At 27.9% G+C, this 15,348-nt stretch overlaps 1 protein-coding gene across 4 annotated transcripts in view; it reads right to left on the bottom strand.

Annotated features, from left to right (window-relative positions):
* LOC139093113 (uncharacterized) overlaps positions 1-15,348 on the bottom strand; it is a 34,309-nt gene that overhangs the window by 17,683 nt on the left and 1,278 nt on the right. For all 4 annotated transcript variants that reach the window (XM_070643721.1, XM_070643725.1, XM_070643724.1 and 1 more), the window contains exons 2-3: positions 8,534-9,656; positions 5,645-5,783 (exon numbers count right to left, since the gene is read on the bottom strand). In XM_070643721.1, the coding sequence (XP_070499822.1) occupies positions 5,645-5,783; positions 8,534-8,582 (188 nt within the window). In that variant the 5' untranslated portion in view covers positions 8,583-9,656. The remainder of the gene's footprint in view (positions 1-5,644; positions 5,784-8,533; positions 9,657-15,348) is intronic.

Raw genomic sequence — 15,348 nt, 5'->3', positions numbered from 1 at the left:
AATGAAAATATTCAATAAAATTTGATGAAAGGTCAATCCTATGAGGTTTGAGTATGAATTGCAAAAGGAAATAACCATTTGAATTTTCTCCGCTTTATTTATTTTTGTTATATTATTAATATTTTCCATGCCAATTCCATGATGTCTTCATCTTCTTCAAGAAAATATATAGAACGACATTTAAGTCAGATTTTTGAAAATTATTGCTTAATTTCAGGCAATTCATTAAATTTCTAATGATGAAAAACTAAATTAAAGGAAGTTATAACTTTATAGATCCACCATAATTTATTTATTGTCAATCCTTAAAAAAGCAATAATGGATAAGGAGCATCTAAGAAGAAAGTTTTTAAAATCATAGAAAAGCATCTGGAAATTTCAAAAGGTTTCTTCAAGTTTTATCGTTTAATAAATCAATTGTACAGAATTTTTTATATTAAAGCACATAAAAAAACTTGAAAACCTTACTTCACAAGAAATTCTTTTATTTTTCTTTCTTTACTGCGCCTTTCATCTTTTTTCATACCTTTCAAGGTTTTGATGTCTTTAAGAATGAAAAAAATATAAAAAAAACTTCCTTTGTTATGCTTTGAATAATTGACTGAGAACTTTGTAATAAAAAGTTGAGAACTTTTCAAGTGTTATTCACTATAAACACCTAATTGACATCTTCGTTTGTCAAAAGCTAGTTTATTACTGAAAATGTTACCTTAGAACAATTTCATTTTAATGTAAGAGCTTGAATTTTTTATTTACATTCGTCTATTTTCGTGAATGCTTTCATTATTAGCAAGTTTAAAAGGCTTATAAATCAAAAGTTCATAGTATATCATTATGCCTAGCTAACAATCAAATTTGAAAGCTTATGTACTATATAACATTTTTGAAACCCCAAATTTAAATTTAAGCTTCCACAAATTCAACGATTATGAAATTTATGTACAAAATGCGCCTTTACTGAATTACAGTTACTTGTTCTTCAATCTAGTTCATTTGCTATTGTTTTTGTAATACTTTGTTCGTACATATCCACTTATTTGTACATAAAATTATGGTTAGGGAAAAACGTCACATGTGAAGCAATCATTGACATAGATCGATTACCAGAAAAGCTTTCGACCTGAACATCCTTTTTAGATTAACATTGTGTCGATATTAAGCTGTTATTTAATGTTTTCCACTGTTTTTAAAATTGTTAAAAATTTATTGTTGAATAATTTGTACATTTTTAGAAGCATACAGTTAAAAAAAGGGCAAAAACCATAATCAAAACAATTGAATAGTCGTCGGAGACAGACTTTTAACCTAAAGCTTGCCTAAAGCATAAAACTTGAAAACTGGCCTTGATAAAAAGGTTTGATAATCCAAAATATTCTCAAAACAATGAACAAAAAGGGTTCATTGTCTTCACTCTTTAATATTTTAGGTATCTTTAAAATCTTTTTGAAACAACGCGCTTTTGGCTGTCTTCAAGTAATATTTTATTCTAGGTCCTTATTTAGGTAGATTTTCAATTAAATTTTAAAATTAATTTAAATTAATTAAAAAAAGATTCGCAAGAAGTTAAGAAAATTTCAAGGAAACATCATCGCATTTTATGTAAATCGTGTGATTAAAACATAAAATAACCCGGTGAAATAGCTTGAAATAAGTATACACTGTGAAAACATGTCAGAAAGCGATTAAATGTTTAGTAACTTACTTAAGGGAATTCCAAAAAAGCTTTTATATAATTAAATAAAATCTATACATAAGCGAATACCTAAGTAATTTTTTTATTGTTCTTTGCTCTTTTAAAAACAGTGCATGCCTTCAAGGCTGTAAGGTAGAGAATGAATGAGCATATTTGAAGCGGAAAAGGAAAGAAAACAAGCTTGAATGTTTAAAAATTGGGTAACGAGACGAGTAATTGAAATAATCGTTAAATTTAAAAAGTAAATTTTACATATGAGCATTTCCACATCTTATACATAGAACAGCCTTAGCATTTATCATAAAAAATATTTTATGCGTACAGAATTTAACTGTAACGACGTTAAAATGGCATGTGCATTGCACGTGGCATCTTGTTCCGAGCGACACTAATGAGGAAGGCTCCGTCAAAGCTCATGACATATGAAATCCGCATCAATGTTGGAAGCCTTTTTCATATGTGTCGTTCGGGTGTGATTCAAAGAAGAATACACATAAGTGAGTCACACAATCACAATAAAAATTTTTGTCTCATTGCTTTCGATTTATAGAAGCTTTTTAAGCAAAGAGCAATGTCGTACCAATGCACTGTGAAAGTACGTCATTCATATAAAAATGTGCTAACTCTGAATAATATAAAGTACATCATGCAAGTGAATTACAATTCCAAAAAAGAATCGGAACGACATGTGTACCATAAATTACATTATGCACTTTATTTAACCCATATACATAACAGTTTCGTAGAGTGGAAGTCATGATAGTTATTTAGGGATTTTGTGACTACCTCTGCTCTATAGGATAAAGTTCTATTCACATTACAAAATAACTATATACATCCAGTTCCTTTTTCTATCAGAACGTGAAACTTTTAAGTGCTTTTGTCATTGCCAGCATCGGCATCATCATCATCAATAGCAAAGCACCGTTCCATTGGGTTTTTCAAATATGTATTTCACGTTGGTTTAAAAATGGTAGAAAGGAATCATTGCTTATTATAAGGATGACTATTCACGAAAACGAAAGATTGTGTTATTTTTTTATGAGAGTCATAGAAGAGGATAGTAATTCATATATTATGAGAAACAGCTTTCAACAGCATTTTTTTTAGTTCTGATCACACTCATGACTCTTTTTGAACAATTTATTTTTTTAGCAAATCACTTCATATGAATTATAACTAAGAAGCGGAAAAAGCATGAAGTACGGGATATAGCAATAAATTATAATTCTTGTTGGGAATTTCTCAATTATGTTGTTACACCCAGTTCCTTGCTTTTCCTAACTTACTACGCCATTGTTCATCTTATATGATTTTTCTGTAAAGCTCCGTATTATCTCGAGAATAAAGCAATTTTCATAACGTCACGTATTACTATACCATTGTTTTCATCGTGGCATGAAATTTTTTGCATTGTAAAGAAATCAGGTTTATATCGTATGCAGTAAAGAAGAGAAAAGAGTTGAGAATGTGAGAAATTTCTTTGGAAAATAAAAAATAGCCAATTAGGATGAGGAAGAAGATTTTAATTAAAAATAGCAAGTGGAAAAATCTATAATTACTGTGAACTTAATTTTAATTGAGGTAATTTATTATCTTGATTAAAAACTGTATGTCGACATATGAATAATTCAAAAGTACGTACCAGCATGTAGATATACAGAACACATACAATTAAAACGTGTTCATATTTTCACAATTGATTATCAGTAAAAAAATATATTGTTTCTTATTAAATTGAAAAATCTGTAGATTTAAAAAAGATTGGCAGAAGCTGTCTTGAAATACTCATGAAGAAGAACACACAAATCATGAAATACGATTGACAGAATTGTTTATTTTAAAATGTGATCGATCATTAAACATTGCAAAATTGAATTGGAATTAATCAAATTCTTCATGAGAAATACCTACATGCTTTACAATTTGATATTTTGAATTTATAAACAAAATAGGAACAATCTAAGTCAATGTTAAGACTATGTACATATTACTACAACTGTACATAATCGAAAATTAATGTTTAACTATTTACATAGAATATTCACTTGTGACACTAATATTAATTTGATAGACATCAAAAATCGATTTGATGATTTCAATACGAATTTATATCATTAAATGGAATGATCAAAATGGGAATATTAAGCAGGACAAAAAAGCCTAATATCAAGGTTAATAAAAAAAAGTGTCACTGACCATCGTCAACATGAAAAGAAGAAATGAAAGAAATGCTGAACGCATTTTGTGGATTGTTAAGAAGGGTTTGCGTAATTTTAATGATTCAAAATCCTAACAGAGAAGATTTTTGTTTCCTAACTTCCATAAACTTGTATTATTTTTCCTGCTAATGTAAATTCAAGTAAACAACCATTTTTATTTATGTGTATACATTAGTATACATAAGGATTTTTACATATACATTAACAACATTATCATTTCCCTCCGGTCATGAATATTTATTTTTATTCAAATAGATCTATGCAGTACAAGGTTTTAGTTTTTCTGTCGCATCATAAAGCACATTCATCTCATTTTCTCCTTTTGTACAAATGATATTTTTATGAATTTTATTCCATAATTTAAGATATAACAACAATTTTTGTATTAATGGAATTAGAAGCAAATATCCATTTCAGGTGTAAATAGAATCGAAACTCATATTTCAGCTTTCACATGCAAATGTCGATTGATGTTGATTGAAAATCGGAAATCAATTTGTTAATGTTCTAACGGATGCGTTTAGACAGGTTGATAGACAATCGATAAATAGTTGCTGAATAGCATTTAAGCACATCAATATTGAATTTTTTATCTCCTAATTTATTTTCGTAATGTAGTATGGAATTTGTTGAAATATAAAATAGAAAAATTATAATTTACTTTCCTTTATGAACTAATTTCAAATGACACCATAAAGCAACAAAACTCAACGGCAATAAGGTTAATGAATAACATGGCATGAGTTGCAATTGTATGTGTATATTTGAATAGAATGAAAAAGTTCATTGTCTTATATCATTTGTACTGACATTATCACAAACAACCGTCAACCGTCATATCCTACGCATTTGGACAAATAAAGAATGAGAGACCATATTGTGTATGCACATAAAGCTGTATTAAATGAAATAAAGCTAAAATAATTGTAAAATTTCCATTTTATTTTCCTAAGCTCTTAGCAAATGCTATATTTTCATGCTTATTTGCTTTTATTTATTTTGCGCTTGTTGGCAGCATTGAAAGTATATTCCATAATGTAGAATTAAATTTTAAGCAAAGCACTCAATATGGTTGATGCAAATTTTGTTTTATGTATTTTTTGTTACAGACTAATGACTTATGAATTGAGCTTGAAATTGTTTTAATTTTCAATAATTTAGAAAATACTAAGAACTGTTTTTGATCCCTCATTTGTAAAGCTACATTATGCATAGTAAGGCGAATGACATGGGAATTAAGCACTATCTTATCAATTATTTGCATTTTTACATGAAAAATAAACCGCCTCGCTTCATCGTCCTTTCGTTTTTATTTATCTATGAACATTAACGAGATTATTTTATTATTCCTTTGAGTATAAACAGAGCAACAATATTGCTGCCATTTTTTTTATTTTTCGTCCATTACATTTAAATTTAACCTCAATTAATGTGTCATTTTTCGTGGGTTGGAAGATAAAGCAGAAGAAGCTATTTGTACTTAAATATGGAAATCATCAGAACCTTTTTGCTGATAAAATTTTTAAATTTTGCTTTGAAATCATAACATGCATCATTTGACAATTTAATTATAATTAATTAACGTAGCACAAAATTGTATTAGTATGATTATTATGTCATATCTAATGGCATTTTTAATGATTACTTTCGATATGAAAATGTTTCAACAAAGCATGAACTTTAACATAAAACAAAATAAAAAGAATGGAAGCATGATTATTTTGGTTACCTTGCATCTGTTGGCTTATAAGTTACATCATATTTTTCTATTGGATATGCAGTATCCATTGGTTGTTGCCAGCTTACACGAACTGATGTTGGATTAATAAATGTCACCGTAATATTTTCTGGAGCCGCAGGAATAGAACCTGAAAAAACAAATTTTTAACTTTTAATTTTAAAGATTTTAAAGGTTTAAAATTAAACTTTAATTTTCTTGGATCTTCAAATTTCAGATGCGATGAAAAACAACTTTACAAAGCATACGAATAATAACATCATTAACTATACATTTTTACTGTCGTAAGATTAAGTTATGCACTTAAATTCAATGAAAAAATTCAAAAGGATTCTTCTCCTCTCTTCACTTAAGATTTTTTACTGCTTCATAAATCTCTCCTTTGCATTCCTATGATACCTTACTCTTTTCTTTTATACATTATCAAAAAAAGCAACGAAAGAATGAAAAGAAAAGAGAGCACGGGGGTAACGGAAGCAATAACGTGCAATGTAGAAAGAATGTAATCTCAAGTTTATAAGGATATATGAAGTGACTCCAAGAGATTTGAACATGAAAAACAAAGAAAAGATACATTGTTTTAAGGAACACTAAAGTTTTTTTGTTGTCTAAGAAAGTTTCATCTAAAATTTAAGACTTCTTTTTTTAAAAAAAATAACTTTAATGTCTTTCACTTTAATATTTTAATATCTTTTTAGCCTTGTTTGTGTTTGGTAAACAAAAGGCTGCATGATAAACACTTTTTAAAAGAGAATTATCTTTGGGAACTCTTTTTTAAGCATGTGTATAAACTGATAGATTAAAGACTAACCGGATAAAAATCCATAGTATATAGACAATACATTATTGTAGTTTCTATCAGAAAATTCAAATGTCAAATGATTGAAAAGTTTGCAAAGCAGTTGCCATTTTAATACATCCGACATCGCAGTCTTTATTGAATCAATAAAATTTTCTAAATATTTCATTTGAGCAGAGTAAACTCTTTCATGAAAAGTTTACTAGGTATTTCAACTTATTTCTAACATCCCGAGCAACACAAGTGAAAAAGCTTCCAATACGGAACTTTCATTTTCTGCCAAAGTTCTTTTATTAACATCAAATGAAAGTTGCTTCAATGTGGATTCTATATGAGTTTTGAATTGCCAAGCTACATGACCACACTGAGATGACTCCCACTTCACTGTTAATAAAAGATCTTAGGCTGTGCCTTTTTCACTTGTGTCGCTCGGGAGCATTAAATATAAAAGAGATGTTTAAAAAATGAAAAGTTTTTTTTTGTGAAAATATCGAGGGAAAAACGAGAGATTTGCCGCTTCAATGACATGAAGCTTTAAGCATTGAATTTAAATTGATATGAAGGTTCACTCGGAAAGAAAACTTTTTGAAACATTTATCGATTTTTTGTTCTTCACATTGAAACTGGATGGATTGAAAGTTTAATGATTAAGCTATTGACTTAAATGAAGTTTCGTAAATTAGCCGTCGTATATTTATAAACCTAAATAAAATAGAATGTTCGACAGAGGATACGAATGATCGGTTAATAATGGTCATTAAAGCTTCAGATAATGAAATAATAATGAATCCATTAGGATAATCATTCGATTCAATTTAATGATCATTTATCACCTCGTCTGATGAATAAAAAGTAAAAATGGGCAGTTAAGATAAGTAAGTATGAGATAAAATAAATGGTAGAGTCAAGCAATAATTTCAGAGGAGTTACAAGTTTTTTACAAGTGGTACTTATGGAGTGAATTTCAACATGAATAATTAAATATGCCAAAAGTCATCGTTCTTATCAAACTTAAATGTATGGACATACAGCATGCAAAAGTTCTTAACGAGAATAGAATACAGCTTGGAATATTTTGTGTGAATTTCAAACATTGTAGATCGATAAGCTTAAAATCAATTATTCAATAGGTTCATGACTTATTTATTTGCAATCTTGTATTGAAGATTTTCTTCCAGTTGTATTCCTGTTTCCTCAAGGATATATTGTTTAAATTTTAGTATAGGTATGTTTTTTTACTGCAATAAGTAATTTCATTTCGGAATTGTAAGTTACATGATTTGGATTCCTTTCCTTCATGGAAATCTGATATACCATTAAATGAAGCGTAAATGATGAAATAAGAAGATATAATGCCTAACGAACTTACGTATACACAACATATCTATTTTTTGGGAGGATAGTAAGAGGAAATTGTAATTTATTAGTATTACGAGACCTTAATTCCTATGCTGTAAACTTTAAGCCTTCGGGATTAAATTAGTCAACTTGAGGATTTTGACGGAATAACAAAATGAAAAAAAGGAGGACAGCAGATTGTCAGTAACATTTTTATAGGATGTGCCTCTATTTTTTAATTTATCACGAATTAATTAAATTGCAATTACCTTCCGTACCATATTGCTTCTTTGATGTGATATTAAAACCTAATTTTTAATTGTTCTTTCTAATTGAAAAAGAAACCTTTTTAGAATGAGGAACAGTGAATAATCCTTGATGCAATACCTTTTGTTATGGACAATTTTATACAGGAAAGTATTGCTTATAAAGAATGCCTGTCTCTTATGGAATATTTTTTGCAACATATGAGATGAAAGCTTTAGGTTAAGCTCAAACCACTACTTAAGTTATAAATTTATGTGTATATTTTTATATGAGGAGAGGATATACGAGAAAATACTTTACGACACACGATGAATTTATTTTTATATATATGCATGATACAACTAGAGCAAAATACTAGATGGCTTCAATATAAATATGTATCTTAGTTATGCTCTGGGTGTATATTGAGTCACATATGTTGTAAATTTTGAACTTTACTGTCTTTTAAAAAGTAACGTAAATAAAGCAAAACTTACCGGCTAATCCACTATGAATGGCTAAAAAATATGTTATCAAAAAGAGCATGTTCAGCGCGTGAAATGATCTATCAAATTGTCTTTATTACTAGGCCACATTTGTTTAAAGTCACTAAGCCGATCCGAATAATTATCCAGTAAAATTAATTTTTTTTTGTATATTTTTATTTTGCACTCTTTTTCTAATCCGTCGATGACACTTAATATCCTTATCCACAATTACATTTGATCGTAACGTATAGCATGTTACAATGATGATAAGCGAAGACAAACTTTTTAATTGAATCAAGTATTGTAATAGGAAAAATTGTATCTTCAAACACCAATGATAATAATATCAAGCTGTGATTGAATTTTTATTTTGGCTCACTTTTAGATGAATAACTTGTTCATGTATATTAGAATGCTTCACTGCTCTCTTTTGTAACACATAATGACACTTAATTTACACTCCTTTATTTTCTTATTCTCCTCTATAATGAAATTGCAATTTGTCAATTTAATATTCATAGAAATTTGTGTTTACACTCTATCATTGGTCTCCACTTTGTATACATTCAAACAAAATAATACAAGGGTCTCGTTCAATAAATTATAAATCACACTTATTTTTATTTTACTCATTATTTTTTTGTTGCTATGTCTTCTGCTGATTTTATTTTTCCTATTCATTTGTTATTTCCATTATACTGGCTAAAATATCTTGAACATTACAATTGGAATTTTTCTGTTTTCACTTGAAGGATTTCAAATTAAACAACACCAAAAGGGAGAAGTAGAAAAATAAAGAGAGAAAAAAAAATAATAGAACGAGGAATAACGAAATGTACTTTAATTATGCTCTAGAGCAAATGTTTGTCTTTTTCCACCGCCCAGTATATAAAAAATTCCGCTCTTTTCCTCATACAGCACACTATTTGATTGTTCCATTACAATTGACACGTTGGGAATTTTCTATTCTTCTCGTCACTTTAGTCACTAAAAAATATTGTGCGTAATAAAAGAAAACGTTTTGACATTACATATTTTTTGTTGTGTTGCCTTCAATTATTTAACAGTCGAGAGTAATGTGTTGTTGTTCCATTAAAGCTTTTTCACATTTCACTAAAACTGGTAGGCAAATCTGCAAAGAAATAAACACAAAAGAAGAAGAATTAAATGTCTGAATGTTACATTTCTACTGCTAAAGCTTCAATCATTGTTCCCGTTTAACTTATTTTTGTATAAAATGTGCTTACTATTGTGTCACTAGTGTCGAGTCTTAGATAATTTGAATATATACAATACGTTATTGTTGTCTTCAAACAATCACTCATGACGTTCTGTGTTGGAGGATTATGAAGACTCGACAATTTTTTCCAAGAAATCTATTGATTCCCTTGAAAATGATAAAGTTTCTATGTATGTTTTAGACGACATAAGTAAACAATCCCTTATTTTTTTATTCATTTGAACCTTTCATATAAATTCATCTTTCCGTTCTTCAAACGTGTCAAAAACTGATCTGACTTCACAGAAAGAAGATGAAAAATGAAAAACTCAATTTCAAAGCTTTCCATAAGAATGAAGGAAATGTAAATCGTTGTTGATGTAATTTTTTGTTTGTTTGGATGATAATAAAAATGTATGTTGTTCACGTCAAACATTGAGTGTAGCTCAACATAAAGTTTCGCAGAGTTTTCATCGAAAATAAGAGACATTTTTGAAAGTTGGAAATTGATTTCATTCAGTTGTCAAAAACTGAATTATTGCATCAGATTATTTGAAATTTTAATCTTGTGAACCAGCTGGATTGAAAATTTGAATTGAGTTTTGTAAAGTTATTCCAACAATTGTTCGCAATAAGTTTTACCACAATGGCATGCAAGACTCTTCCATATTTGTCATATACGAAGAGATCGTTTACAGTACAAACCCACAAAAAAGGATTTTTGTTAATCTTGTCAATAAGTAAATAATTTATTATTAGTTATTCTAACTGTTTGAAACATATTAAACAACTATAAGTTGTGCATTTGATAGGCAAAACTGTGGTAATAAATTTCTAGGAAGAAAGTTTTTCTTTCCAAGTTTCATTGATTGATTTACGGTTCATGAAATGAGTTCAAATCGGAAAGTATGAGAATGAAATAACCTACGCGTATATATAGCATTACCTAAAGCTCATTAAATTTTCTGTTTGATTCATGAATTTTAGTAACACAACATGTATGTACATATGCTCATATTTTAAGTTACTACAATATAGTGAATTGATAGTGTTTCAAGACATGTACGAATATCGTAAATTTAATTATGGTTCATGACATTTTCTCCCTATTCCTTTGTAAGCTTGCATCTGTAGCTATTTATAGATCTTGTTTAACTAGAGCTCACATAACTTATTGATTTTGTCCACACATTTTTTATTCCATATTTTTTTATTTATATACATACATCAATGGATGCAAAACTGATATTTCATTCAACAGTGTTGTGGGCAACAAAACCTATTGATTTCATAAATCATACTCTTAGTAATACAAGAATGTAGTCGAATTTAGTTCAACATTTGGAATATTCTTTACTCAATTTGCTTTAATGTCAATTATTTATTGTTAAATTTGATGGTTGAATAAATAAATTGAAAAATTTTCAACAGAATGATTTAATCAGAAAATTTGATCAGCTTTTATATTTTACTCATGCCAAATTTATTTTTAAAATAAATGCAAACAAAAGAAATTACATTTAATATTATTATCGTCATGATGAGTATGCATAAAATATATTTCTATAGCAATCAATTTCAATCAACCGAAATTAATAATTTATTTCAACTTTTTTTGATTTTCAGAAAATCAATATCGACGTAGCATTTATCTTACAAATTTCAAATCATATCTTGTTTCACTACTAATGGAATCTTTGTTGTGTCTATAAAAATATAAAGTCTGCTGTTCAACAAAAGTCCTTAGCCTTGAGTAATTTTATTAAAATAATTTTATTTCAAGTACCAACTCGAAAGAGCAAAGGAAAATTGAAAGTTTTTCATTTAAGCATTATAAGCTTTTCCTGTCTACGCTACCTTAACAAAAAAACAATAATTACGAACGCGTGCTTATATTGTACCAGCTATAAATATTTCATACATAAATCTAAAATGTTCCATAAAATTTAAATCATTACCAAGGATAATAGCATTTATTTGTGGTCAGTCGACCTTACTAAATTTTCCCGCAATTTCAAACTTTTCTGTACCTAATCATAATATTTTTAATTAATTGAAATTTCTCCGTATTCGATTTTCATTTTAAATTGTTTTTTAAATTAATCCTAAATGCAAAAAGGTTGCTTTCTATTTCTGCTTCACATTCTTCCATACACTTTTTGTAATTAGTACAAAACCTGCAACGTTCATACAGTTGGTGGATATTATTTGTTTTTGTTATCGATTTTTTCAATACAATGAACTTGATGCTGTTATGCAAGGAAATTTTAGGTATTACTTCCATTAATTATTAATTCATAATTTTGTACAAAGATCTCTTAATAATTTTATGCCTACATATTGCTGCAATTATTTCATTTTTTAATATTTTTAAGTAAACTTTATATCAGTCTGTACAGTTGTATCTGATCGACAAACACAAAATGTTTGCACATTGCTCACTTTTTAAATAGCAATTCTAAAAATTGTTCATCTTAAGTTTCCTCGACTTTGATTTCTTACACAAGTCTGACTAATGATAAATATTTACATTTCATTCTCCCTCTTATATTTCTATCATTCATTATTCTATATACTAATTTTACCTCACCAAAATTACCGCAATATTTACAGCATTTCGACAAAAAAATAGAAATAAATTTGGTACAATTTTAAAATCAATAAACATTTTGATTCCAACATCTCTGACATGAACTTCATTTTATTTAATTTTCAATGATTTAAAATGTATTTTGGTAGGTGGTCGTTCACTGCACATTTATATGCAGAGCGGTGATCCAAAAAATTTCATGAATTTGAATATTTTTAAATTTAAGTTCAAAGCTCCTTGAATAGAAAATTCTTGGAGGTCAACTTGGAGGTGGTCTTGACCCGATCGGCACAAATTTTTCATGACAGTCAGGTGGCGACCACATGGTATATAATTTTTATAGCAATTAACATTAAAATTGGCTTTTGGACGTCATCTGACACCCACTTGGATGCAATGAATAATTTGTGTTGATCGGGAGAAATTTTATATTTTAATAAAAGTGTCAATTTCCAACAATTTTCTTAGAAAATCAAAGAATAAATAATAATACTAAAAGTTATTTATGAATGAACCTAAATCAAAGTATTTCTCATTTCTAACAATTTCTAAAATCAACATTAGCATAAAGTGATACATGTTTTGAATGAAACATATATGTCAATATACACTCTTAAAGAGAATGAACAGAAAGGTGTTCATCAACAACATATTGTATCAAAATGTTTTGTAGAATTTGGAAGATGTGAGTGAATTAGAGAATAAAATACAAGTAAGAAAATATGTTAATATTGTGGCAGTCAGATCCGTAGGGAATAATTTGTTTATACAATTTTCATCTCTGCTTAATTCAAAACAAGAAGAATAATAAGGAGAAAGATTCATAATTTATGACATTATCAGCAGTGCTTATGATAAGAGATTATTATGAAGATGAAATGAAAAGAAGATAACATGAGAACGTCGAAAGCTCTTAATAGCCTGAATTTTTCTCGTGCTTTTATGCTCGGCTTACTGTTGCTATAATTATTTTTTAATAACTCTTGTCAGAATTGTTTTTAATCATGTGAAATTATTTCATTCATAATATTATTTAAGCTGTATAAATCTTGATTATTCTGAGTAAATATTAATTTCTCATTCTTTAGAGTTTCATGAAAATTTTACAAATTAGCTTTTCAGCACCCTAATAAAACATAATTTCCACCTGCTTACACAGCAAATAGTGAAATGCTGATAATTTAATTTAACTCATTTTCATAGTAATAAAATGCAAAAAAGTTTCATGTAAAAAACAAGAAAATCAATTCCAAGCCGCTACATACGTTAAAATTTTTCCATTGGTAAATATTTCGTGTCTCCTCTATTTACAGTTCATGTTGTTTTTGTTGTCATCCGTGTTGCTTCAACGTTTACAAAATAAACTTTAATTCTTACTCTACACGTTACTATTCATATAAAATTTTGGTAAATTTGTGAAAATATTTATTGTTTTCTTGGGTTTTCCTGTGTTTAATTATTGATAAAACTTCCTTAACTCCTTTTAGATCCACTAATTGTTAATTTCTCGTTTGAGGTTACAATCAGTCAATATTTGTTAAAATGACATTTCAATACAAAACTCAGTATAGTCTGAGTCTAAACAAATTTGCATTTACGGATCGAGTTTATCTATTTTTAGCTGCTTATTTCGAACCTTGGGCAGGTTGACATTCAGAAATTCTATACAAGAATAAGATTTAAGAAAATATGAAATTGGGATTTTATTTCCTTTTTTTATCATTTTACCAATACAATGTTGGTATTTTCATATGTTACATGATAAATTTATGATTTGTTGCTGACAGTAAATAAAACACCCAAAAAATGAAGAGAAATCTTCAGCTCAACCTTTTGTGGAATGATTGTGAAAGTTTTCCCATAAGTCCTGATAATTTTGGCACTTACGAAGGTAATGTTGGAGAATATATTTGAATTTTAAAACAAAATTATAATATTTTGAAGTTTGTAAAACTTTTATTACAGGTCGTGGAAACTTGAGATTAATACCAAAATATTTCAAGAAAATCTTATGTGAATAAATAGGAAATCTGGATGTGGGTTTGGAATTATTCATTTGAAATTCCACACCTTGCTTCAGAATAATATGTGAAAAATCCATTTATTTTTTTAAAACAAAAAGTCTTTAATTTGTACTTTTTCTTTATGTTGAATGTGCTGAAAGAAAAATTGAGAAACTTTTCCTACAGATGTGAAGATGATTTTTTTTGGCACAATGAAGCTTTTGAGTGCATCACGAATTATTTCTTGTTTTATCTTTAATTAAATTTAAGAGAATCATAATCAACTTTTATATTAATTGAAATTATGAGTTAACATCTACAAAAGTTCATTGATTGTCTTTGTCAGGGCAATAAATTCGGGTTGATTTTTAATGCAAATTACTAAATCATGTTAAAATTAATTGAAATAATACTTTAGTATATCATTTATTATTTAATGCCATCATATTACATACATTTGATGGCAAATAACATAATTTTAAATAGCATATAAAAAATAATAATGATTTTCAAACAAGCTTATTTTTCAGAGAAATGTACAATTGGGAACATACAAGAGAATCATTAAAGTACATTATTGATGAAGTGCTTGAGTAATCCTGAATGAATAAATATCATCAAAATACATAAAAAATTATTTCTAGTAAATTCGTTTCGAATATCCAAAAGTTTGAATTTGGTTCCATAATATTTGTTTTGGACTTTCCCAGACTTTACAAAGCATTAAAAATCGATATCATTTAATATTCAGAGTTATACATACAACTCTATTGGTTTAATTAAAAGTTTCAGATTCTCCTTAATTCATTGACGAAATGAAGTGTGGGATAAAGTAAATAATTTAAAACTTCCCATGTCCTTCAAATGTTCACGTATTACTGTAACTCCAAAATTACTCATTTCCAATTATTTATTTAATTATCAACGTAATTAGACGGTGGTCTTTGAAGTTAATTATTAATCCATTTCACTTAATTTACTCTATATTCATTTTCAATTTATTTTAAAGATA

The sequence above is a fragment of the Chironomus tepperi genome, unplaced genomic scaffold, assembly GCF_022539635.2.
Source record: "Chironomus tepperi strain 1889 unplaced genomic scaffold, CSIRO-AGI_Ctep_v1 contig_323, whole genome shotgun sequence".
NCBI classification, from domain to species: Eukaryota; Metazoa; Arthropoda; class Insecta; order Diptera; family Chironomidae; genus Chironomus; species Chironomus tepperi.
The sequence above is the reverse complement of the archived record's forward strand: the minus strand, read 5'-3'. Positions and strand labels throughout refer to the sequence as shown.